Genomic DNA, 27,375 nt, shown 5'->3' with positions numbered 1-27,375 from the left:
GGTGAATGTTCTTGTTACTGATGGTAACACTGTCATACTACTGAGATGGTGAATGTTCTTGTTACTGATGGTAACACTGTCACACTGAGATGGTGAATGTTCTTGTTACCGATGGTAACACTGTCACGCTGAGATGGAGAATGTTCTTGTTACTGATGGTAACACTGTCACACTGAGATGGTGAATGTTCTTGTTACTGATGGTACACTGTCACTGTCACACTGAGATGGTGAATGTTCTTGTTACCGATGGTAACACTGTCACGCTGAGATGGAGAATGTTCTTGTTACTGATGGTAACATTGTCACACTGAGATGGAGAATGTTCTTGTTACTGATGGTAACACTGTCACACTGAGATGGTGAATGTTCTTGTTACTGATGGTAACACTGTCACACTGAGATGGTGAATGTTCTTGTTACTGATGGTAACACTGTCACACTGAGATGGTGAATGTTCTTGTTACTGATGGTAACACTGTCACACAAAAGATGGTGAATGTTCTTGTTACCGATGGTAAATACCACTGGTCACACTGTCACAGAGATGGAGAATGTTCTTGTTACCGATGGTAACACTGTCACACAGAGATGGTGAATGTTCTTGTTACTGATGGTAACACTGTCACACTGAGATGGAGAATGTTCTTGTTACTGATGGTAACATTGTCACACTGAGATGGAGAATGTTCTTGTTACTGATGGTAACACTGTCATACTACTGAGATGGAGAATGTTCTTGTTACTGATGGTAACATTGTCACACTGAGATGGTGAATGTTCTTGTTACTGATGGTAACACTGTCACGCTGAGATGGAAAAGGTTCTCATTGCTGACGGTAACACTGTCACGCTGAGATGGAGAAGGTTCTTGTTACTGATGGTAACACTGTCACGCTGAGATGGAGAAGGTTCTCATTGCTGACGGTAACACTGTCACACTGAGATGGTGAATGTTCTTGTTACTGATGGTAACACTGTCATACTGAGATGGTGAATGTTCTTGTTACTGATAGTAACACTGTCACACTGAGATGGTGAATGTTCTTGTGACTGATGGTAACACTGTCACACTGAGATGGTGAATGTTCTTGTGACTGATGGTAACACTGTCACACTGAGATGGAGAATGTTCTTGTTACTGATGGTAACACTGTCATACTGAGATGGTGAATGTTCTTGTTACTGATGGTAACACTGTCATACTGAGATGGTGAATGTTCTTGTTACTGATAGTAACACTGTCACACTGAGATGGAGAATGTTCTTGTGACTGATGGTAACACTGTCATACTGAGATGGTGAATGTTCTTGTGACTGATGGTAACATTGTCACACTGAGATGGTGAATGTTCTTGTTACTGATGGTAACACTGTCATACTGAGATGGTGAAAGTTCTTGTTACTGATGGTAACACTGTCACACTGAGATGGTGAATGTTCTTGTGACTGATGGTAACACTGTCACGCTGAGATGGAGAATGTTCTTGTTACTGATGGTAACACTGTCACGCTGAGATGGAGAAGGTTCTCATTGCTGACGGTAACATTGTCACACTGAGATGGTGAATGATCTTGGGACTGATGGTAACACTGTCACACTGAGATGGAGAATGTTCTTGGGACTGATGGTAACACTGTCATACTGAGATAGTGAATGTTCTTGTTACTGACGGTAACACTGTCACACTGAGATGGTGAATGTTCTTGTTACTGATGGTAACATTGTCACACTGAGATGGTGAATGTTCTTGTTACTGATGGTAACATTGTCATTGTCATTTATCAGACTTGGCCAAAACTGTACCATGTTATTGAATGACAGTATCCCTGTGCTCACTGTACTTTCAGATATGGCCAAAACTATGTAAAATGTGTTTTAGAAACCTTGCAACCTTGCCATATTTCTTATGAATTGCCTGATAATCGAATGAAGATGTCAACTTGTTTTTCAACATTATGCATTATATACTCCATGTACTATGTTACTGAACGATGGCATTTCCGGGCTCTTGGTATTATCTGTTACAGGTCATTAGCTCCCTCCCTCTGCAAGTCGTCTGCGTTCTGCTGTTTATTTTGTTGATAGTTACATAGGCAGTTTCTTTAATACAAATGCATAAAATCGGTGATTTACAATGTGATTAGGTTGTCTGACAAAACATCCACTTGCACAGTTTGAGATCGATTGGGTCATTGGATGAAGAGATATTTACAAAAAAACGGGTCCACATGCATTTCATGCCAAACTGTAGCGTATGTTGGAAACCAGAACATTGTTACAGTCAGATGAATATTACTGTCATTGTTGTTACATTGTTACAGTCAGATGAATATTATTGTCATTGTTGTTACATTGTTACAGTCAGATGAATATTATTGTCATTGTTGTTACATTGTTACAGTCAGATGAATATTATTGTCATTGTTGTTACATTGTTACAGTCAGATGAATATTACTGTCATTCGAATCCCGGATAGGACTCAACCCAACAAAAGTAGTAGAATCTGTGCTTTACTAAGAAAGTGTAATCCCAAATATAACATATGTTACATTTGACCACTTCCTAAATGGCATTGTGTATTTCATAGCTTTTGTCCATGGGAGCCGTGCCAATTAACACTTATCCAGGGCTCCAGATAAGGGCCGTATCGGCATATGTACGGATATAAAATAAGCACGATACGGTAGGAAATAATTTAGAAAACGTAGCAGATACTACGCAAAGCATGAGCGACGCACCACAGCAATGGTGTACGGTCTTAGAATCATTTACAGACTTATTTATCTGAAAAAGTATTGTTTCAATGTTTATTGACCTGTTTACACAAGAGTAGACATATTGTGGTGCATATATGAAACAAAACACAAGATTACTGATACTCCATTAAATTCCATTCAGTACTCTACATGTACTTTTATTGTTTTCCAGTACTCCTATATTGAAAAAATAAGGAGTACGTACTCCTGATCATGAAAAATTATCTGGGCCCTGCTTATCAGAGGGGTACACAAAGTCCGCGGTCTAGACTACCAGTTGTCCGACTTCCATTTTTGTGGAAGTCACGGTGGCTGAGCGGTCTAGGCGTCTGACTTTGTGTGCTGGCGATTAGGTGCCTGACTCTGAGGGTGTGGGTTCGAATCCCGGATGGGACTCAAACCCAACCCCCCCCCCCCCCATAAAAGTACTAGAATCTGTACTTTACTAAGAATGTGTAATCCCAAATATAACATATGTTAAAATGGTCTACATTTACAAAATTGTGCTTTGTAATAATTGTAAACTTTCATCAAGTCAGTTGGCCTCCTGTTCCATGTACAGCACTTTGGTGGCTGTTTTTGGTTGTGCATCATTGTTGTTGCTGTGCATTGGATACAAACATGCACATGATGATTTGTCAAACAACAAACTTTATATCTCGGTAAACAACATTCTGTCATAGCATCAAATTTCAAATGGGACTGGCTACAGCATAGTTATGAACTCCAACAGCATAATTGTTTGAAATATGTTCAGCTATTTGATTACATGATCAGTTGTTAGGCGTCTTTATGGCAATCATACTGCACACATTTTATCCATTCACTGATGACACAGAACAATCAATATCCTCAACATGTCAAAATGGAAGCTTGAGACTTATCCCTGAGATGTGTCCCTGACATGTGTCCCTCAAATTTGTCCCTGAGATATGTTCCTGAGATGTGTCCCTAAGATGTATCCCAAAGAGGTGTCTCTGAGATGTGTTCCTAACATGTGTCCCTGAGATGTGTTCCTGAGATGTGTCCCTGACATGTGTCCCTGAGATATGTCCCTGAGATGTATCCCCAAGAGGTGTCTCTGAGATGTGTTCCTGACATGTGTCCCTGAGATATGTTCCTGAGATGTATCCCCAAGATGTGTCCCTGAGATGTATCTCCAAGAGGTGTCTCTGAGATGTGTTCGTGACATGTGTCCCTGACATGTGTCCCTGAGATATGTCCCTGAGATGTATCCCCAAGAGGCCTCTGAGATGTGTCTGAGATGTATCCCCAAGAGGTGTGTCTGAGATGTGTCTCTGAGATGTGTCTCTGAGATGTGTCTCTGAGATGTGTCCCTGAGATGTGTTCCTGACATGTGTCCCTGAGATGTGTCCCCGAGATGTTCCTGACATGTGTCCCTGAGATGTGTCTCTGAGATGGTTCCTGAGATGGTTCCTGAGATGTGTTCCTGACATGTGTCCCTGAGATGTTCCTGAGATGTGTCTCTGAGATGTGTCCCTGAGATGGTTCCTGAGATGTGTTCCTGACATGTGTCCCTGTGATGTGTCTCTGAGATGGTTCCTGAGATGTTCCTGAGATGTGTCCCTCAGATGTGTCTCTGAGTAGTATACACAATGGGGCTATGGGACCAGGTTCCCCCCAAGGGCTCAATTTAAAAATTGAGCCCTTTAGGAGTCCCTAATCCCGTAGCCCCATTTCGTTTACTACTACTGAGGTGCATGCAAAATTTGATGAAAATTGGTTTAATACTTTCTGACTGACTGAGTTTGGTTTTACGCCGCTTTTAGCAATATTCCAGCCATATCACGGCGGTATAGTTTCTGAAATATTGACTTTTAAGTGAGGATGGGGTCGGTCGGGAAAAAGGCTTGGGTCGCCTCAGGGGTGGTTGCTCCTCCGAGCGCTGTGGGCGGACGAGTCGCAGTGCGTGTGCATGTGTCTCTCTCGGCTTGGTGTACGGGTGGCTGGCTGGGTGGCTGGCTGGCTGGCTGGCTGGCTGGCTGGCTGGCTGGCTGCATTAAGCAGAAAAATAGGCATGCAAGAACGATAAAAATCATGACGAGAAACTCTCATCAAACGGGGGGTGATGTGTAAGGGACTGTGTCGTGAGGTAGGATCATCAACTCCTCTCGGAGGAATGCTCTCGGCGGTCCGTCTTTCAAGTAGTACAAGTTCGGTTCGCCGTCTTTGATGTCGACAAGGTCTACATTGTACGTTTTCATGGACCATATCTGACCGGTGGTGCGTTTTCTGCTGTCTCCCTCGTATTCTCCCAGCTGGTATAAGTACCTAACGCTGACCTGGTCCGGTAATGTTTTCTCTGTTTTATCGCGACATGCTGCTGCCGACGACGATTCGACAGATGTCGAATTTTCTTCTCTGGCTGTACCGAGGCGTCGGCATGTAGACTTGCCAGATGGCTTGTTTTTTAAGCCAGGCTTTGGCTTTCTCTTCCGAGACTCATGCGACTTTGGCGAGTTTCGGGATGGCATCCGCGCCTTTCCAGTATCCTCGCGGGCTGTAATAAATTTTCTCCATGATATATGTACGCATATGTGCGTAAGTATTCAATTATTCGATACGCGTTTGTGCCTGTACGCGTAAGTGGTGACTCAGTCACTCCGTTATTTATGTCCTCGTACACGTCCTCGGTGTGAATTTCCATCAGCAGGGAATCTGTGTCCATGTACAGCACTTTGCACCTGTCGCCATACTGTTTCTTCAGCTCGTTGTGATAGAAATCCTACATCAAGTGTTTGGATAAGTCGAGGATGCTCATCCCCACATAAACAGGCTGGTTGAATTTGATGTGGCTTTTGTTCATGTACAGCGCTGCCAAGTCGTCGTTGAATATCTTGCTTCGGTTGAACGGCGGGCTGGCTATAAGTTTCCTGAGTTTTTCTTCCCGAGTTGTTCATGAGCTTGTACAAGTTTTTCTCGAAATCTCTGGTGCCTAGCTTTCGTAAATCCATGTTCATTCTGATGTACGGATCCATCCATGGCCTTTGATCGAAATGGAGCGCCCTGTGTATGTTTGTGAGTTTCATTCCCAGCAGCAAGTACAGCTGCAGATCGCGATAGTGAATGACATATTTTGACTTGTTCATCAAGTTTGGCATCAGTTTTTCAACGTTAGCCAGCTTATTGTCTCCGAGCAAGTTTTGTTGATATTCAGACATCCAGTCCGGGTTCACCATCAAAAGTTCGGGAGCTAGCGGATAGCTGTTGTGCGATTCGTGTAGTTCTGCGGGATAGCCCAAGTCCACTTCGCACCCGAGCCTTTGTTCGAATCCGGCACGATGCTATTCATGTCAATCATCTCGGGTGAGGAGACCCATTCGAATCCCCGGTGGGGAGATACTGACTCATGGCCCAGCCGTACAGGTTGTTGGCGTCGAGATAGAGTATGTGTTTGGTCGGTTTGCCGGGATTGTGACCGGGAACGTACTTGTTGTTGGCTTTGGCGTATCGTTTGGAGGCCATGGAAATCCCACCTCGCAGCCTTTCTCCACGAAGAGGTGCATGTCATAATCCGTCAGTAGTTTCAGCTCCATGCCGGTCTTTTTCAACAAGGCGTCCCAAGAGAGACCGGGGGATGAGAAATACCACGCGTGATCCAGGCCGTACTGTTTCGAGCACGTTCTTCTGAATATCTCAAACACGTCTGTCAGCACCAGCACCAGCAAGTACAGGTCGTGGTAATCGCCCAAATTCTTGCAGCCAGTTTGTCCCACACGTTAGTTGCATGCGCGTAATTGTCCGGGGTGATGGCTGAGTCGGTCAAGTTGGTGTAAAAGCGGTCGTTGGGAGGTAATCGCATCTCGTCGAACTTGGACCAATCGTCCATGCACTCGTAGGGGTAGACGCCCTTCCTCAGCAGCAGGGGTCGAGTCTCGGTGTCGGTGTATTTATTGGTGATGTCGAAGTCGTCCGGGTCATTGGCGTTCACTAGACTGTCTAGAGGCGACAGCAGGAACTGAACGCTATTGACAAATCTCAGACCGTCTAACGAGAACGATATGTATTTTTCCATGTTGTTGGAGATGTATGTTATGTTGCCGTCAACCTTCGCGATGGCCTGCATGATCAGGTGAGAATCGTAACCGCAAAGATTGTGAAACACGACGGGGATTTTGATGGTCTTGGGATTGATTTTGAGCTTCAAGTTGCACACATTGTGAGCCGCACCTCTGTACTTGCCGGTGATGTGACAGTGATCTCTCATGACATCCCCGTCGCACATGTGGCAATTCTTAGCTTTCTTATGAGTTCGCTAGTCGTCTTGGATCATGCGCATGGGGACGATTGTGTACAACTGTTTCCTGATGATTTTCTCTTCGTTTTGCAAAAACGTGAGAAACCGTTCGGCCGCGACGGGACCTCGGTAGACCACGGGAGCGTTCGTTTTCCCGTCAAATCAAACGACCACGTAACTGAACCCGCAGGCTTTGTGTTCTTGTGTTTTAGCGTGTTTTTCTTTTCGTAGGGCATGTCTATTCGGATGGCCATCTCTCCCACATCTCGGCAATCCAGCAGGTCGGCTCGCGTGAAGCCGAGCAGTCACCTTTCGCAGAAGTGTTTCTTTTCCTTATGCTTCGATTGATCGTACAACAGTCTGTTGAAATATTTTATCCACGTGTAGTGATACTTGTCGCCTTGCTGGAACATGAATATATTGATCGTCTTACGGTGTTCGTTTGTGAGGGAGCTGATCCTGTGCACGATCGTTTTATTCCCTTCGTGTCCGAATATATTGATGGCTATGTCGTCGTTCTGTTTTTCGATTTTGGTGACCTGTGAGATGGGGTTGGGTTCGTCTATGCTGTCCCAGTCGATCCCATCCTCTTCGGGATAGCTCAAAAGTATGTCTGAATGTGCTTTGCCCGGAAACTTCGGGGATCTCATCGCAACCCTCATGCAATCATCGCCTTTGTTTTTGACGTTGACCATGGCTTGCTTTTTCTTGTAGTATGGTGGCAAATCTAGGTACGACCCTCCTTTGAAAGGCACATAGTTCGCTATGTCCAGGTAGACCGTGTCAATTGTGTCCACGACCCAGCCCGAGCCCATGTGCGTGTAGCATTCCAGGGATTCTCGTATTTTTGCAAACGAGGTGTTGATGGACAAGTCGACGGACTTGGGCTGAGTCGCGACTTCTTGCTTGCCTCTGAAGGTAAGGCTGGGCGTGCTCAGTGGTGCCATCCGTCTGCTATTTGTCCAGCGACATTCTCACCGTGAGTGGAAATTTGAGGCTTCCAAGATCGTTCAGTTCCTCGCCGACTTTGTTGGCGATCAGGGGTTTGATGTCGTTGACGTCCATGTTTTTGTCGACCTCCAGCCTCCAGCCTCTCAGATACTCACCTACGGAGTGCTTCGTCCGCACGACTGTAGTTCAACGGGTTTGTGTTCCTCCAGCAGTTCGACGAGCTTGGCTTTCCTCATGCGCAAATAATCTCTGAGCCCACGTTCCTTCGCTCGGAGTTTGAGCTGTTTCACCGTGGGTTGTCGTTGTTCATCTTTCATGCCGAGCAATCTCAGCAGCAGAGGTTTCCTCAAACGGGAGTAACCGATCACTCCACTTGTTTTTGGCAATCCTTTTCAGTTCTCGAACGGTAATCATCGTTGCTGTATCAATGTGTGAAAACCTTTTTCTAAATGAAAAATAATTATATTCAGATGCGAAGTCAAATCTCTAATAGGTTGTTCGCTATAGTCAGGTGTGAAGTCAAATCTCTAATAGGATTTTCATCGCTATGTTCGTCTGCGAGTCAAAATCTCTAGTAGTTTGTTGGTGTGCGAAGTATTGTGTGCGACCACCAGCGCCGTTTTGCAATCGATGTTGCGATCGCTGATTGTTTGCCTGCACGTGCGGGGGCAGCTGCTGCTGTTGTTGGCGTGGTGCTACTTCTTCCTGTGTCGGTGCCACGATGCCTGTTTCGTACTTCGTACTCGACTCGTTATTGACGTCCTGGTTCATCGCGATCAGCGGTCGCGATGACGATTTCATTGTTGTAGCCCACCACTCTGTTCACCCTCAGTCACATGTCGCTCGGAGCCATGTACAGTCTCGTGCCAAACACATAGTTGACTTTCGACCGGGCATATTCCAGCGCGTATTGATAGCCGTCGATGGCACTCGGTAGATCGACCGGTCTAGCAATGGCATCCTCGACGTTAGCCATGAACTGTTTCTGCGCGTTGTAAGCCGTCCCTTCATGACCCACGATGCAGGAACGCGTTTTTGTCTGAGCGCCCAGCGCGGCCCACACGTACGTTTGAATGGAATCGTTCAATCTGACGACACTGGCACGAGTAAACCCTTTCGAAGTGTCCAGCATGAACATTTTCCAATCATCCATGGGTCCAAACGCGATAATCCATATTGTCGTCGAAAGCCATGTAATCGTCTTTCAACTCGTTCGTCTTGACGTAATGATACGACTTGTAACCCCAGTCTTTCACCAGCTGTTTGCTGGCTTCCACGAGAGGCATGTTGTGAACGATGGGAATGCCCAAACCGTGGTTCGGTTCCGGCAAACGCCGCTCGACCGTCTTCGGATCTAGTTCGAATTCGCTGCAAACACGTTTGTACTCACGTCGATCGTATGGATTGTTTACGGCATTCCACGCTTTGTCCTGCGGAATCGGGGCACTGATTTCTTTCAGGATACATATGATCTGGTAGTACACGTGAAAATAGAACACAGACCGACTCAGCGCATCACGACGAGTGTTATTCAACATCACGCCGCACCCGGTCGTCGCGCACCACACAGCGAAATTGATTTGATTCTGCCAGAACTACATCGGGTTGTGGAACCAAGCATTTACCGTTTTCACATTCATGACCGAAAACCGATAATTTTTTAACCAAACCATGAAATGTAAACCATCCTTTGCATCGACCACAATACTCGGTTGCGTGAGATAGAAAGCACTTATATTATCACTTTTAGAATAAAACACTCCCGGTTTGTACATATTTGAATTGTTATATTTTAGTATACATATCTACTTTTCAATATGTACGTGATGCTTCCGGGAATAACAAGCGGCGAGTCCGTTCAACTGCTGCACTCGATCGATAACACGTCCGGTCAGCTCGAAGACGCGCTCTGCGATATCACCTACTACCCGCGATGGACCAACATCAACGGCAAAAACAACAGGCTGTTCCTCAATAACACCCGTAACCGAATAACGGACGGCTAATACAGCCTGTGCTCGCTCAACGAAGAAATCTTCAAACCCGTGGGAGCCGAACTCAAAATGAACGACTCGAATGGCACGGTCATGTTAGTCTTGAGACACAGTCTGTCGTTGGCTAAAAGGCTCGGGTTTATTTCGAACGACATACCACCGGAAACCACCGTGACCGGCACGAATTTACTCAATCTTGTTCCGTATCGTGAAGAGTGCATTCATCTCAATCAGCTGAGCACGACAAACAACGTTCAAGTTGAACGACCTTCCACACTGCTGAGAGCCGTGCAAGTGAAATCGGAAAAGTACAACGACTGCAGAACCGAATCATTTTCGTCACTGCAGTATAAGAAATTAATCCGAGGAAACATCACGGAATTGTAAATATCGGTTTAAGACGTTAAACACGATCCCGTAAGTATAGGGTATCTCAGCCCGAAGCTGCACATACGGCAATGACGGAGTCTCATGGTCCAGGAACACGCGTTAGAAAATGCGCCAACATAGCAATCTCCGACCTCGGGCACACGCATGGATTCGACGAACCCGGAGTCGACGGCAAACTGTTCACCTTGCAACTGAAATACAGCATTTACAAACGCGCCGAACTGCTGCCCTCTACTGGTGGTGGTGGCAATAACGAAGGAGCGGTCAACAACACTCAATACGACCTGATCCGACGAATGGACGATAACCCCAGCCTTGCGCGTCAGGCTGTTCCACCTTGACGACGTCGAGACCACGGTCATCTCCAGAAACACACACTACACTCTCATCTTCAACGACAACAAATGGGTATTAGTGCCATCCCAAATTCACTGGAATCTCAACATCACGCTCGACTCTCCCCATGTTTTCATGGACAACAAAGATCACTACCTGACGAAAGTCGTGAACAACGGAACGCTGCTGGTTGCTCACGGCCCTACACAAAGACGCAGCATGATCGTCAGCACTTTGAGGCAAAGAGTAGCCCACATGCTGTCGAGCAAACCCGGGGCGCAAAACGTGTGATTGCAATTGGTATCGGAATTCGACAGCGTGGTAAACGTCTTGGATAATCTGCCGGCGAAACCCACGCTGTACATCCAAATCGTGAAAGGTATCAAACTCCGCTGGGCCAAACAACAACAATACCAAGTTTGCTCCGTTTACGTGTGGGTGAACGTTAACGCCTACACCAGTCTGCAGGGAGTCATCGTGACCGTGGAAGACAAGATATCGCTCACCGAAATTTTCCTACTCAACAACATACATATCATGGGTTTGAAGTGCACGTCCGAGGAATTATCCGATAACCAACTGAAAACCATTTCTTAATACATTATATATAAACGAGATGAACCATCAACATCCCAACGTAATGCTAGCTGATCTGGGAGACACGAGGGGATTCGATCTGCTCGGCGAGGAAAACACCATGTACACCATGCGCTTACAAGACAACGTGTACAAACGACGAGAAGTCATCATCGAAAGGATTTTATTGGACTTGAGACCATTTATATATATATGAAAACTTGTACCTCATCAGCTTAAAGTATATTCATCAAGCATTGACTGAGGACCAATCAAATACTAGTTTATAAAAAAGAGTATATATACAGAATGGGACTGACTGTACCCAGTCCTGGATGAAGAAGCAAAAACACTGGAAACCTTACACACGGGTTTCGTTTGCGACAGGCACCGAAATAACAGCAGGAGTGGTAGGGTTGATGGGATTGACCCTTAAGTACATGTCTCGCAGACTGCAACATAAAGCATTGAAATGCGGCGAAATTAGAATTCTAGCCGAAGCGAAGTTAAACACGATAGACGATCATATTTCCACCGTGCTCACCGACTCTAAAAAAATCTCCGAAGAAGAGTTTCGTTTGGTGCTATCAGAAATCGCAAAATATCACAGAATGAAACAAGAAATTCGGACCAAGTCTTGTAAAAACGCCGTCATTTGCGAAGACAAGAAATTTTTTTTCATAGAACAAGGGAAGCAACAGGCCCGACAAGCCTTCATTACGACAACCAAACAAATCATAGAAGGAGATTCACAATAAACTGTTTCGCGGACATCAACATAACGTAGCCAGCCATCTCAGCGAGCTGTAGGTAAATAGATGAGCCGAGACACACACACTGCGACTCGCCCACAGCGCTCGCTCAATGCTACCGAGACGGCAGCAAGTCGACCCGGGGAAACTGCCGATTGATACGGTATGATTTAGTGGAAATCAACATAACAATGCCAACCAGCCTGAGATGTGTCCCTGAGATGTGTATCTGAGATGTGTCCCTGAGATGTGTCTCTGAGATGTGTCCCTGAGATGTTCCTGAGATGTGTCCTTGAGATATGTCCCTCCCTGAGATGTTTCCCTCCATGAGATGTGTCCCTGACATGTGTCCCTCCCTGAGATGTGCCTCTGAGATGTGTCCCTCCCTGAGATGTGTCCCTGAGATGTGTCCCTGAGATTTGTCCCTGAGATGTGTCTCTGAGATGTGTCCCTCCCTGAGATGTGTCCCTGAAATGTGTCCCTGAGATGTGTCCCTCCCTGAGACGTGTCCCTCCCTGAGATGTGTTCCTGAGATGTGTCCCAGAGATGTGTCCCACCCAGAGATGTGTCCCTCCCTGAGATATGTCCTTCCCTCAGAAGCGTCTCTGAGATATGTCCCTCCCCAAGAAGTTTCTCTGAGATGTGTCCCTGAGATGTGTCCCTGAGATGTGTCTCTGAGATGTGTCCCTCAGATGTGTCCCTCAGATGTGTTCCTGAGATGTGTCCCTCCCTGAGATGTGTCCCTCCTTGAGATGTGTTCCTGAAATGTGTCCCTGAGATGTTCCTCAGATATGTCTCTCAGATGTGTCTCTGAGATGTGTCCCTGAGATGTGTCTCTGAGATGTGTCCCTCAGATGTGTCCCTCCGATGTGTCCCTCAGATGTGTTCCTGAGATGTGTCCCTCCCTGAGATGTGTCCCTCCTTGAGATGTGTTCCTGAGATGTGTCCCTGAGACGTTCCTCAGATGTGTCTCTGAGATGTGTCTCTGAGATGTGTCCCTCCCTGAGATGTGTCCCTGAGATTTGTCTCTAAATGTGTCTCTCAGATGTGTCCCTGAATGTGTCTCTCAGATGTGTCCCTGAATGTGTCCCTAAATGTGTCTCTGAGATGTGTCCCTCCCTGAGATATGTTCCTGAGATGTGTCTCTTAGATATGTCCCTGAGATGTAGACCTGAGATTTATCCCGGTGTTGCGTGTTCCGACGTCATCCAACATTGATCAGTGTCATCTGGTTCCCTTGGACTGCCTCATAAACAATTTACAAGTCTGTAATTGTTAGTTTTCAGGTACGATAGTCCCTTGAGTTGCCACTTATAACATCAGAGAGTCTGGCACATTGTATATATAGAACATATGTCTGATGGTTTTACTTGTGTCTAGGGTTGCCACTTATAACATCAGAGTGTCCGGCACAGAGTATATATAGAACATATGTCTGATGGTATACTTGTGACTAGGGTTGCCACTTATAACATCAGAGTGGCACATTGTATATATAGAACATATGTCTGATGGTATACTTGTGTCTAGGGTTGCCACTTATAACATCAGAGTGTCCGGCACAGAGTATATATAGAACATATGTCTGATGGTATACTTGTGTCTAGGGTTGCCACTTATAACATCAGAGTGTCCGGCACAGAGTATATATAGAACATATGTCTGATGGTATACTTGTGTCTAGGGTTGCCACTTATAACATCAGAGTGTCCGGCACAGAGTATATATAGAACATATATCTGATGGTATACTTGTGTATATATGTGTGATTGTGTGTGTGATTGTGTGTGTGTGTGATTGTGTGTGTGATTGTGTGTGTGTGTGTGTGTGTGTGTGTGTGTGTGTGTGTGTGTGTGTGTGTGTGTGTAGGTCATACTACATACCAGGGTATAGTGAGGGTCGTCACACATGCCAGGGTATATCGAGGGTCGTCACACATGCCAGGGTATAGTGAGGGTCGTCACACATGCCAGGGTATAGTGAGGGTCGTCACACATACCAGGGTATATCGAGGGTCGTCACACATACCAGGGTATAGTGAGGGTCGTCACACATACCAGGGTATGCTGAGGGTCGTCACACATACCAGGGTATACTGAGGGTCGTCACACATACCAGGGTATAGTGAGGGTCGTCACACATACCAGGGTATACTGAGGGTCGTCACACATACCAGGGTATACTGATGGACGTCACACATACCAGGGTATATCCAGGGTCGTCACACATACCAGGGTATACTGAGGGTCGTCACACATACCAGGGTATTGTGAGAAGTGACTCTCAGTGGGAGACATTACTGTCACTGGTAGGAGGCCAGTTTACACACCAGGGTATATAGTAGGGTATAGCGAGGGTCGTCACACATACCAGGGTATACTGATGGTCGTCACACATACCAGGGTAAAGTAAGAGGGTCGTCACACATACCAGGGTATACTGATGGTCGTCACACATACCAGGGTATAGTGAGGGTCGTCACACATACCAGGGTATACTGAGGGTCGTCACACATACCAGGGTATACTGATGGTCATCACACATACCAGGGTATACTGATGGTCGTCACACATACCAGGGTATAGTGAGGGTCGTCACACATACCAGGGTATAGTGAGGGTCGTCACACATACCAGGGTATAGTGAGGGTCGTCACACATACCAGGGTATTGTGAGAAGTGACTCTCAGTGGGAGACATTACTGTCACTGGTAGGAGGCCAGTTTACACACCAGGGTATATAGTAGGGTATAGCGAGGGTCATCACACATACCAGGGTATATCGAGGGTCGTCACACATACCAGGGTATACTGAGGGTCGTCACACATACCAGGGTATATTGAGGGTCGTCACACATACCAGGGTATATCGAGGGTCGTCACACATACCAGGGTATACTGAGGGTCGTCACACATACCAGGGTATACTGAGGGTCGTCACACATACCAGGGTATATTGAGGGTCGTCACACATACCAGGGTATAATGTGTCGTCCTACATACCAGGGTATACTGATGGACGTCGCACATACCAGGGTATACTGATGGTCGTCTCACATACCAGGGTATACTGAGGGTCGTCACACATACCAGGGTATACTGATGGTCGTCACACATACCAGGGTATAGTGAGGGTCGTCACACATACCAGGGTATACTGATGGTCGTCACACATACCAGGGTATACTGATGGTCGTCACACATACCAGGGTATACTGATGGTCGTCACACATACCAGGGTATAATGTGTCGTCCAACATACCAGGGTATATCGAGGGTCGTCACACATACCAGGGTATAATGTGTTGTCCAACATACCAGGGTATATCGAGGGTCGTCACACATACCAGGGTATAATGTGTCGTCCTACATAGCAGGGTATAGCGAGGGTCGTCACACATACCAGGGTATAGCGAGGGTCATCACACATACCAGGGTATGGTGAGAAGTGACTCTCAGTGGGAGACGTTACCGTCACAGGTAGGAGGCCAGTTCACTTCTTCAATCCCATTCAGAAGCCGACTCAGCAAACATTGTGTTTTAGTGAGCGTTACATGAGGTACAACTGTGTTCTGTGTGAGACTGGTCTGTGATTGGCTGTGCACCTGGGTTCATGGATAACTGGGTCATGGCTTATATACATGAAGCTGGGGCCATGGAGGAAGAGTCTCTCGCTTCCTGCAGTTACCTTGAGGTAAGGAAATCTCCTTCTAGCCAGACACACAGCTGCTAGACCTGTTGACATGTTCAGCCCCTCACCCCAGGGCTAGGGGCTAGGGGGATAGATGCCCTGGGCGGGGGGAAGTAGCTAGGGAAGCCATGTCTTCCATACCGTTGATCTGTTGTGTGAGTATCTGTAGATACAGTGGTGCTGTGATGTGAGCTGCAGCAGTATTGATTTCAGAAGTAATAGGTCAAGCATGTGAGTTCCTTGACATCACAAGCTGACTTCATGTAGCTACAAAAAATTCTATCATTAGAACTATGTCATCTGGAGCATAGACATAGAAATCTGTCCAGGCAACTTTTATGTGTTTTCGGGAGAATTTGTGATATCTAACACCTGCTGTGTGATATACATATATATCCAGTACCTGCTGTGTGATATAGGTATATGTCTAGTGCCTGCTGTTTGATATAGGTATATGTCCAGTACATGTTGTGTGATATAGGTATATGTCCAGTACCTGTTGTGTGATATAGGTATATATCCACTACCTGCTATGTGATATAGGTATATATCCAGTACCTGCTGTGTGATATAGGTATATGTCCAGTACCTGCTGTGTGATATAGCTATATATCCAGTACATGCTGTGTGATATAGGTATGTATCCAGTACCTGCTGTGTGATATAGCTATATATCCAGTACCTGCTGTGTGATATAGGTATGTATCCAGTACCTGCTGTGTGATGTAGGTGTATGTCCAGTACCTGCTGTGTGATATAGGTATATGTCCAGTACCTGCTGTGTGATATAGCTATATATCCAGTACATGCTGTGTGATATAGGTATATATCCAGTACCTGCTGTGTGATATAGCTATATATCCAGTACATGCTGTGTGATATAGGTATGTATCCAGTACCTGCTGTGTGATATAGCTATATATCCAGTACATGCTGTGTGATATAGGTATATATCCACTACCTGTTGTGTGATATAGGTATGTATCCAGTACCTGCTGTGTGATATAGCTATGTGTCCAGTACATGCTGTGTGATATAGGTATATATCCAGTACCTGCTGTGTGATATAGGTATATATCCAGTACATGCTGTGTGATATAGGTATATATCCAGTACCTGTTGTGTGATATAGGTATGTATCCAGTACCTGCTGTGTGATATAGCTATATATCCAGTACCTGCTGTGTGATATAGGTATGTATCCAGTACCTACTGTGTGATGTAGGTATATATCCAGTACATGCTGTGTGATATAGGTATATGTCCAGTACCTGCTGTGTGATATAGGTATATATCCAGTACCTGTTGTGTGATATAGGTATATATCCAGTACCTGCTGTGTGATATATAGAGAATACTACACGAGGTCTCATTACATACGAATTATATGAAGGAAGGTCATGAGTTTCCTATAATTCGTATGTAATGAGACCAGGTCAGATACCATAGGAAGGACACTCGTTTCGTATAATTTGTATGTAATGAGACAGAGTATGGTATTTTATTTATTACCCACGTCTTACATGCATTTAAATTGACAAAATAGCGTATTTTTGTTATGTTTTTGGTTTCAAACCGAAACCGGTTTCATAAAGAGGTTGCGGCAGAGTTTTGTACTGTAGTACAATGTTTGCATGACGTCACACTAATGACGTCACTGCCATGGTAACCGACGTCACGATGCATGTCAGTTGTCATCGCCTCGTACAGCCTCCTACAGTAAACTACTCCGTTGCACCTCGTTTCTTGGTTTCCAGTTGCTTCATTCGGCTAACATCACTGGTGGAAACATTGCGTTTATATTTTTCGACAGATATAATGTCTCAGTTCGACTCACAATTAAACAGCGACACGGCAACGTTCGCAATGTTTACATTCCCACAATGCATTTAAGTTGTAGAATGAATGAATTCACGTGTTTGTTATGAATGAAAAAATAGTTACGTCAGAATGTGACCTAATTGAGAGGTCATTGGTTATCCAATCAAATCGTTAGAATTTCAGGTCAAGTCGTTACGACACAGGTCAACGCGATACGACACTCGTGTGACGTACGAGATTAATATGCAACTACCCATACATTGACCACGTGGGTAATAAAGCTATATATCCACTACCTGCTATGTGATATAGGTATGTATCCAGTACCTGCTGTGTGATGTAGGTATATTTCCAGTACCTGCTGTGATATAGGTATATGTCCAGTACCTACTGTGATATAGGTATATGTTCAGTACCTGCTGTGATATAGGTATATGTTCAGTACCTGCTGTGTGATATAGGTATATGTTCAGTACCTGCTGTGTGATATAGGTATATTTTCAGTACCTGCTGTGTGATATAGATTATGACCACAATCACTAAGATCTGACCACAATGCTGTCAGTCTCTTTGAGGTATTACAATAGTCAAACAATAAGTCGGCTTCAGGTTAGATCTGTACTGGATCTATCTACAGTGTTGTTGCTCCAGGTTGGATCTGTCTACAGTGTTGTTGTTCCAGGTTGGATCTGTCTACATTGTTGTTGCTCCAGGTTGGATCTGTCTACAGTGTTGTTGCTCCAGGTTGGATCTGTCTACAGTGTTGTTGCTCCAGGTTGGATCTGTCTACAGTGTTGTTGCTCCAGGTTGGATCTGTCTACAGTGTTGTTGCTCCAGGTTGGATCTGTCTACAGTGTTGTTGCTCCAGGCTGGATCTGGTTGTTGCTCCAGGTCTGTCTACAGTGTTGTTGCTCCAGGTTGGATCTGTCTACAGTGTTGTTGCTCCAGTGTCTACAGTGTTGTTTGCCCAGGTTGGATCTGTGTTGTTGTTCCAGGTTGGATCAGTGTTGTTGCTCCAGGTTGGATCTGTCTACAGTGTTGTTGCTCCAGGTTGGATCTGTCTACAGTGTTGTTGTCTCCAGGTTGGATCTGTCTACAGTGTTGTTGCTCCAGGTTGGATCTGTCTACAGTGTTGTTGCTCCAGGTTGGATCTGTCTACAGTGTTGTTGCTCCAGGTTGGATCTGTCTACAGTGTTGTTGCTCCAGGTTGGATCTGTCTACAGTGTTGTTGCACAGTGTTGTTGTTCCAGGTTGGATCTGTCTACAGTGTTGTTGTTCCAGGTTGGATCTGTCTACAGTGTTGTTGCTCCAGGTTGGATCTGTCTACAGTGTTGTTGCTCCAGGTTGGATCTGTCTGTTTTCAGATCAAGCACTGATAATGTCTGTAATCCAATCCTGCACTGGCAGCCTGGCGTTACACAGATGGATTTGACTTTCTCAAATATCTTTTGACATTTCGAAATCCATTTATTTGCTCTGTTGTGGACAAATACTTGATGACAATAAAGATACTCTTTCACTGTTCGCATGTTACTAAGCAACCATGTAATATGAAATAAGACAGCATGTCACTTGATACAGGAAACTTTCGCAACATCCATTTTTTCTTTTCTTCAAAGGGATTGACCTTCTGAAGATACACATGTTCTATTTCAGTGGCTTGGGTACTGGTCACTCAATAGGAGGTTAGAGGTGGTGGGGATGTGAGTCAGAGACTGTTCTAGGAGACTGGTCACTCAGAAGAAGGTTAGAGGTGGTGGGGATGTGAGTCAGAGACTGTTCTAGAGGACTGGTCACTCAGTAGGAGGTGAGAGGTTGTGGTGATGTGAGTCAGAGACTTTTCTAGGGTACTCAGTAGGAGGTGATAGGTTGTGGGGTTGTGAGTTAGAGACTGTTCTAGGAGACTGGTCACTCAGTTGGAGGTTAGAGGTTGTGGGGATTTCTGTCAGAGCCTGTTCTAGGGTACTGGTCACTCAGTAGGAGGTGAGAGGTTGTTGGGATGTGAGTCAGAGACTGTTCTAGGAGACTGGTCACTCAGTAGGAGGTGAGAGGTTGTGGGGATGTGAGTGAGAGACTGTACTAGAGGACTGATCACTCAGTAGGAGGTTAGAGGTGGTGGGGATGTGAGTGAGAGACTGTACTGGAGGACTGGTCACTCAGTAAGAGGTGAGATGTTGTGGGGATGTGATTGAGAGATTGTACTAGAGGACTGATCACTCAGTAGGAGGTGAGAGGTTATGGGGATGGGAGTGAGAGATTGTACTAGAGGACTGGTCACTTAGTAGAAGGTGAGAGGTGGTGGGGATGTGTCAGAGACTGTTCTAATGGACTGGTCACTCAGTAGGAGGTGAGAGGTTGTGGGGATGTGAGCTAGAGACTGTTCTAGAGGACTGGTCACTTAGTAGAAGGTGAGAGGTGGTGGGGATGTGTCAGAGACTATTCTAGGGTACTGGTCACTCAGTTGGAGGTGAGAGGTGGTGGGGATGGGAGTGAGAGATTGTACTGGAGGACTGGTCACCCAGTAGGAGGTGAGAGGTGGTGGGGGTGGGAGTGAGAGATTGTACTAGAGGACTGGTCACCCAGTAGGAGGTTCGAGGATGTGGGGGTGGGAGTGAGAGATTGTACTAGAGGACTGGTCACTCAGTAGGAGGTTCGTGGTTGTGGGGGTGGGAGTGAGAGATTGTACTAGAGGACTGGTCACCCAGTAGGAGGTTAGAGGTGGTGGGGATGTGTCAGAGACTATTCTAGGGTACTGGTCACTCAGTTGGAGGTGAGAGGTGGTGGGGATGGGAGTGAGAGATTGTACTGGAGGACTGGTCACCCAGTAGGAGGTGAGAGGTGGTGGGGATGGGAGTGAGAGATTGTACTAGAGGACTGGTCACTCAGTAGGAGGTTCGAGGATGTGGGGGTGGGAGTGAGAGATTGTACTAGAGGACTGGTCACCCAGTAGGAGGTTCGAGGATGTGGGGGTGGGAGTGAGAGATTGTACTAGAGGACTGGTCACTCAGTAGGAGGTTCGTGGTTGTGGGGGTGGGAGTGAGAGATTGTACTAGAGGACTGGTCACTCAGTAGGAGGTTAGAGGTGGTAGGGATGGGAGTGAGAGATTGTACTAGAGGACTGGTCACTCAGTAGGAGGTTCGTGGTTGTGGGGATGGGAGTGAGAGATTGTTCTAGAGGACTGGTCACTCAGTAGGAGGTGAGAGGTTGTGGTGATGTGAGTCAGAGACTTTTCTAGGGTACTCAGTAGAAGGTGATAGGTCGTGGGGTTGTGAGTTAGAGACTGTTCTAGGAGACTGGTCACTCAGTTGGAGGTTAGAGGTTGTGGGGATTTCAGTCAGAGCCTGTTCTAGGGTACTGGTCACTCATTAGGAGGTGAGAGGTTGTTGGGATGTGAGTCAGAGACTGTTCTAGGAGACTGGTCACTCAGTAGGAGGTGAGAGGTTGTGGGGATGTGAGTGAGAGACTGTAGTAGAGGACTGGTCACTCAGTAAGAGGTGAGATGTTGTGGGGATGTGATTGAGAGATTGTACTAGAGGACTGATCACTCAGTAGGAGGTTAGAGGTGGTGGGGATGGGAGTGAGAGATTGTACTAGAGGACTGGTCACTCAGTAGGAGGTTCGAGGTTGTGGGGATGGGAGTGAGAGATTGTACTAGAGGACTGATCACTCAGTAGGAGGTTAGAGGTGGTAGGGATGGGAGTGAGAGATTGTACTAGAGGACTGGTCACTCAGTAGGAGGTTCGTGGTTGTGGGGATGGGAGTGAGAGATTGTTCTAGAGGACTGGTCACTCAGTAGGAGGTGAGAGGTTGTGGTGAATTGAGTCAGAGACTTTTCTAGGGTACTCAGTAGAAGGTGATAGGTCGTGGGGTTGTGAGTAAGAGACTGTTCTAGGAGACTGGTCACTCAGTTGGAGGTTAGAGGTTGTGGGGATTTCAGTCAGAGCCTGTTCTAGGGTACTGGTCACTCATTAGGAGGTGAGAGGTTGTTGGGATGTGAGTCAGAGACTGTTCTAGGAGACTGGTCACTCAGTAGGAGGTGAGAGGTTGTGGGGATGTGAGTGAGAGACTGTAGTAGAGGACTGGTCACTCAGTAAGAGGTGAGATGTTGTGGGGATGTGATTGAGAGATTGTACTAGAGGACTGATCACTCAGTAGGAGGTTAGAGGTGGTAGGGATGGGAGTGAGAGATTGTACTAGAGGACTGGTCACTCAGTAGGAGGTTCGAGGTTGTGGGGATGGGAGTGAGAGATTGTACTAGAGGACTGGTCACCCAGTAGGAGGTTAGAGGTGGTAGGGATGGGAGTGAGAGATTGTACTAGAGGACTGGTCACTCAGTAGGAGGTTAGAGGTGGTTGGGATGGGAGTGAGAGATTGTACTAGAGGACTGGTCACCCAGTAGGAGGTTAGAGGTGGTGGGGATGGGAGTGAGAGATTGTACTAGAGGATTGGTCACTCAGTAGCAGGGGGGGGTTGTGGGAATGGGAGTGAGAGATTGTACTAGAGGACTGGTCACTTAGTAGGAGGTAAGAGGTGGTGGGGATGGGAGTGAGAGATTGTACTAGAGGACTGGTCACTCAGTAGGAGGTGAGAGGTGGTGGGGATGGGAGTGAGAGACTGTTCTAAGAGACTGTTCTAGGGTACTGGTCACTCAGTAGGAGGTTAGAGGTTGTTGGGATGTGAGTCAGAGACTGTTCTAGGGTACTGGTCACTCAGTAGGAGGTGAGAGGTTGTTGGGATGTGAGCCAGAGACTGTTCTAGGGTACTGGTCACTGAGCAGGAGGTGCAACGTGGTGGGGATGTGAGTCAGAGACTGTTCTAGGGTACTGGTCACTCAGTAGGAGGTGAGAGGTTGTGGGGATGTGAGTCAGAGACTGTTCTAGGGTACTGGTCACTCAGCAGGAGGTGAGAGGTGGTGGGAATGGGAGTCAGAGATTGTACTAGAGGACTGGTCACTCAGTAGGAGGTGAGAGGTGGTGGGGATGGGAGTGAGAGTCTGTACGAAAGGACTGGTCACTCGGAGGTGAGAGATTGTGGGGATATGAGAGAGATTGTACTAGAGGACTGGTCACTCAGTTGGAGGTGAGAGGTTATGGGAATGGGAGTGAGAGACTGTACTAGAGGACTGGTCACTCAGTAGGAGGTGAGAGGTGGCGGGGATGGGAGTGAGAGACTGTACTAGAGGACTGATCACTCAGTTGGAGGTTAGAGGTGGTGGGGATGGGAGTGAGAGATTGTACTAGAGGACTGGTCACTCAGTTGGAGGTGAGAGGTGGTGGGAATGGGAGTGAGAGACTGTACTAGAGGACTGGTCACTCAGTAGGAGGTGAGAGGTGGTGGGGATGGGAGTGAGAGACTGTACTAGAGGACTGATCACTCAGTTGGAGGTTAGAGGTGGTGGGGATGGGAGTGAGAGACTGTACTAGGTTCGACCAAATAGCTTTTGCACTTTCTTGTCAACATGTCGTGCTACTGTTTCTCTTCAGTTTTGTAAATAAAGTATTCATGGCGTCACATTCAACGTTAATATATTTTGGTTATATATAACGTTGATCACTCTCTGTACAAATGCATATCTAAGTGGTCATTTTGTCTTTGACCATAAAGTGAACGAGTGCAAACTCAGTCCACTGATTAATATTTTTTTAGGGCAGAGATATGAAGATGTTTGTCTGAGAACATGACAATACATATGGTGTGAAGGGTGGCATACAAACATACAAACTTGGAAAAACATGTCTGTGTACACAGATGACGAGAGGACTGAGACGTCTGTCTCTGGAATCTGTGAATACGAGTTTGATCAATACAATTACAAAAGGGCAATTTGTAAAGTAAAAATTACCACTTAGAGATGCACTTCACGGAGAATGAACAAAGTTTTTGCCAACTTTTTAAATCACTAAAATATACTAACGTTGAATGTGATGCTATGAATACTTTATTTACAAAACTGAAGAGAAACGGTAGCACGCCATGTTGACAACAAAGGATGTTACACCAGCTATACCACACTGTAACACAGCTATACCACACAGTAACACAGCTATACCACACTGTAACACAGCTATGCCACACTATAACACAGCTATACCACACTGTAACACAGATATACTACACTGTAACACAGCTATACTACACAGTAACACAGATATACCACACTGTAACACAGCTATACTACACAGTAACACAGCTATACCACACTGTAACAGAGTTATACCACACTGCAACTCAGCTATACTACACTGTAACACAGTTATACCACACTGCAACACAGCTATGCCACACTGCAACACAGCTATACTACACAGTAACACAGCTATACCACACTGTAACACAGCTATAATACACAGTAACACATCTATACCACACTGCAACACAGCTATACTACACAGTAACACAGCTATACCACACTGTAACACAGCTATACTACACAGTAACACATCTATACCACACTGCAACACAGCTATACTACACAGTAACACAGATATACAACACTGTAACAGTTATGCCACACTGTAACACGGCTATACCACACTGTAATACAGTTATACTACACTGTAACACAGCTATATCACACAGTAACACAGATATACCACACTTTAACAGAGTTATGCCACACTGACACACGGCTATACCACACTGTAATACAGTTATACTACACTGTAACGCAGCTATACCACAGCTATACTACACTGTAACACAGCTATACCACACTGTAACACAGTTATACCTCACTGTAACAGTTATTCCACATTGCAACAGCTATACTACACTGCAACACAGCTTTACTACACTATCAGTTATGCCACACTGTAACAGCTATACTACACTGCAACACAGCTTTACTACACTATCAGTTATGCCACACTGTAACAAAGCTATACTACACTGTAACACAGCTATACTACACTGTAACCCAGCTATACCACACTGTAACACAGTTATACCTCACTGTAAGACAGTTATTCCACATTGCAACACGGCTATACTACACTGTAACACAGCTATACTACACTAACACAGTTATACTACACTGTAACACAGTTCTACCATACTATAACAGTTATACCACACTGTAACTTAGCTATACTACACTGTAACACAGCTTTCCTACACTGTAACAGTTATGCCACACTGTAACAAAGCTATACTACACAGTAACACAGCTATAACACACTGTAACACAGCTATAACACACTGTAACACAGCTATACTACACTGTAACACAGCTATACTACACTGTAACATAGCTATATCACACTGTAACACAGTTATACTACACTGTAACACAGCTGTCAGTTTCAAAATCAACAATATCCGATTCTGCCAAATTCTTACACACTGCTTTATTCCATGACAGTTTTGGTGAGACACATTTGTAGTGTTGCGTAGTACAATTCAATAAGTATATCACATGAAGCAGGTTCAAGCTGAAACCATACAAAATATAAACTTATTTAAATACCCGTATGTCCAAAACAACTTTTTATACAATACTAACTCACTTATTATCTTAATATTCCTTATCATTCAAGATACGGTAATGGCATGCACAAGTCACAACACCATTGTGGTAACTATCAAACGATTTGGGCTATTAAGTGAACTTTTATAAATTATACTTTCATAAATACATATACCATACATGCATATGCAAACATATTACTCACAAATTTCGTGGCAGAATCAATGCATCTGAAGTAGCCGTACCCGTACATCATTTTCTCCCCCACAGCGACGCACACTTTCATCTCACGCCATACTGCATGCTTTTCTTGCCTCATGCCCTCCACCAGCAGTTACCACCCCTGTTCAGAACTAAGCCATTTAACCGCATACCGCTAAATAGACAAAAGTGACTGTCTGTCATTTACAACAATGTTAGCATAACAGGACCATCAATCCTGCGAGAAAACTAATTACCCATATTTTTACATTGCAAAACCTGACATTTTTGTGAGAGAAAACAATTGAATAATTACGAATACGCTGTGGCGTGTGATTTGTTGTAAATTGAGTAATTTTACAGCAACATGACAATGGTCTGTAAACAACTGAGTCTGAACCAAGCAATCCAGTGATCAACATCATGAGCATCCATCTCCACGATTGGGACACGATGTCATGCGTCCACCAAGCCAGCGAGCCCAACCACCGGATTCCGCTAGTCGCCTCTTACGACAAGCATGAGGCCATAAGTGACTTTCTGTCATTTACAACAGCTATATCACACTGTAGCACAGCTATACTACACAGCTATACTACACAGCTATACTACACAGTTCTACTACACAGTACCACACTGGAACACAGCTATACTACACAGTTCTACTACACAGTACCACACTGGAACACAGCTATACTACACAGCTATACTACACAGTAACACAGTTCTACTACACAGTAACACACTGGAACACAGCTATACTACACAGTAACACAGTTCTACTACACAGTACCACACTGGAACACAGCTATACTACACAGTTCTACTACACAGCTATACTACACAGTAACACAGTTCTACTACGCAGTACCACACTGGAACACAGCTATACTACACAGTTCTACTACACAGTACCACACTGTAGCACAGCTATACTACACAATTCTACTACACAGCTATACTACACAGCTATACTACACAGCTATACTACACAGCTATACTACACAGCTATACTACACAGTTACTACTACACAGCTATACTACACAGCTATACTACATAGCTATACTACACAGCTATACTACACAGTACCACACTGGAACACAGCTATACTAACACAGTAACACAGTTCTACTACACAGTACCACACTGGAACACAGCTATACTACACAGTTCTACTACACAGTACCACACTGTAGCACAGCTATACTACACAGTTCTACTACACAGTACCACACTGGAACACAGCTATACTACACAGTTCTACTACACAGTACCACACTGGAACACAGCTATACTACACAGCTATACTACACAGTAACACAGTTCTACTACACAGTACCACACTGGAACACAGCTATACTACACAGTAACACAGTTCTAGTACACAGTACCACACTGGAACACAGCTATACTACACAGTTCTACTACACAGCTATACTACACAGTAACACAGCTATACTACACAGTAACACAGTTCTACTACACAGTACCACACTGTAGCACAGCTATACTCACACAGTACCACACTGTAGCACAGCTATACTACACAGTTCTACTACACAGTACCACACTGGAACACAGCTATACTACACAGTTCTACTACACAGTACCACACTGGAACACAGCTATACTACACAGCTATACTACACAGCTATACTACACAGTAACACAGCTATACTACACAGTAACACAGTTCTACTACACAGTACCACACTGGAACACAGCTATACTACACAGTTCTACTACACAGTACCACACTGTAGCACAGCTATACTACACAGTTCTACTACACAGTACCACACTGGAACACAGCTATACTACACAGTTCTACTACACAGTACCACACTGGAACACAGCTATACTACACAGTTCTACTACACAGTACCACACTGGAACACAGCTATACTACACAGTTCTACTACACAGTACCACACTGTAGCACAGCTATACCACACAGTTCTACTACACAGTACCACACTGTAGCACAGCTATACTACACAGTAACACAGTTCTACTACACAGTACCACACTGGAACACAGCTATACTACACAGTTCTACTACACAGTACCACACTGTAGCACAGCTATACTACACAGTAACACAGTTCTACTACACAGTACCACACTGGAACACAGCTATACTACACAGTTCTACTACACAGTACCACACTGGAACACT

General features: G+C 45.3%; 1 protein-coding gene across 2 annotated transcripts in view; it reads left to right on the top strand.

Moving 5' to 3' along the window:
* The window catches only part of LOC124262414 (nuclear hormone receptor HR96-like), a 90,808-nt gene that overhangs the window by 14,608 nt on the left and 48,825 nt on the right, over window positions 1–27,375 (top strand). Inside the window, exon 1 of one of the 2 annotated variants that reach the window (XM_046696895.1) lies at window positions 15,649–15,710. The exons of the other annotated variant lie outside the window; for it this stretch is intronic. Coding sequence (XP_046552851.1) covers window positions 15,672–15,710 — 39 coding nt within the window. The 5' untranslated portion in view covers window positions 15,649–15,671. Of the gene's footprint in view, window positions 1–15,648; window positions 15,711–27,375 lie in introns of those variants that run through there. 2 annotated transcript variants of the gene reach the window in all.

This window comes from Haliotis rubra, unplaced genomic scaffold (genome assembly GCF_003918875.1).
Source record: "Haliotis rubra isolate DU_JTF1 unplaced genomic scaffold, ASM391887v1 Scf837, whole genome shotgun sequence".
NCBI classification, from domain to species: Eukaryota; Metazoa; Mollusca; class Gastropoda; order Lepetellida; family Haliotidae; genus Haliotis; species Haliotis rubra.
The sequence above is the reverse complement of the archived record's forward strand: the minus strand, read 5'-3'. Positions and strand labels throughout refer to the sequence as shown.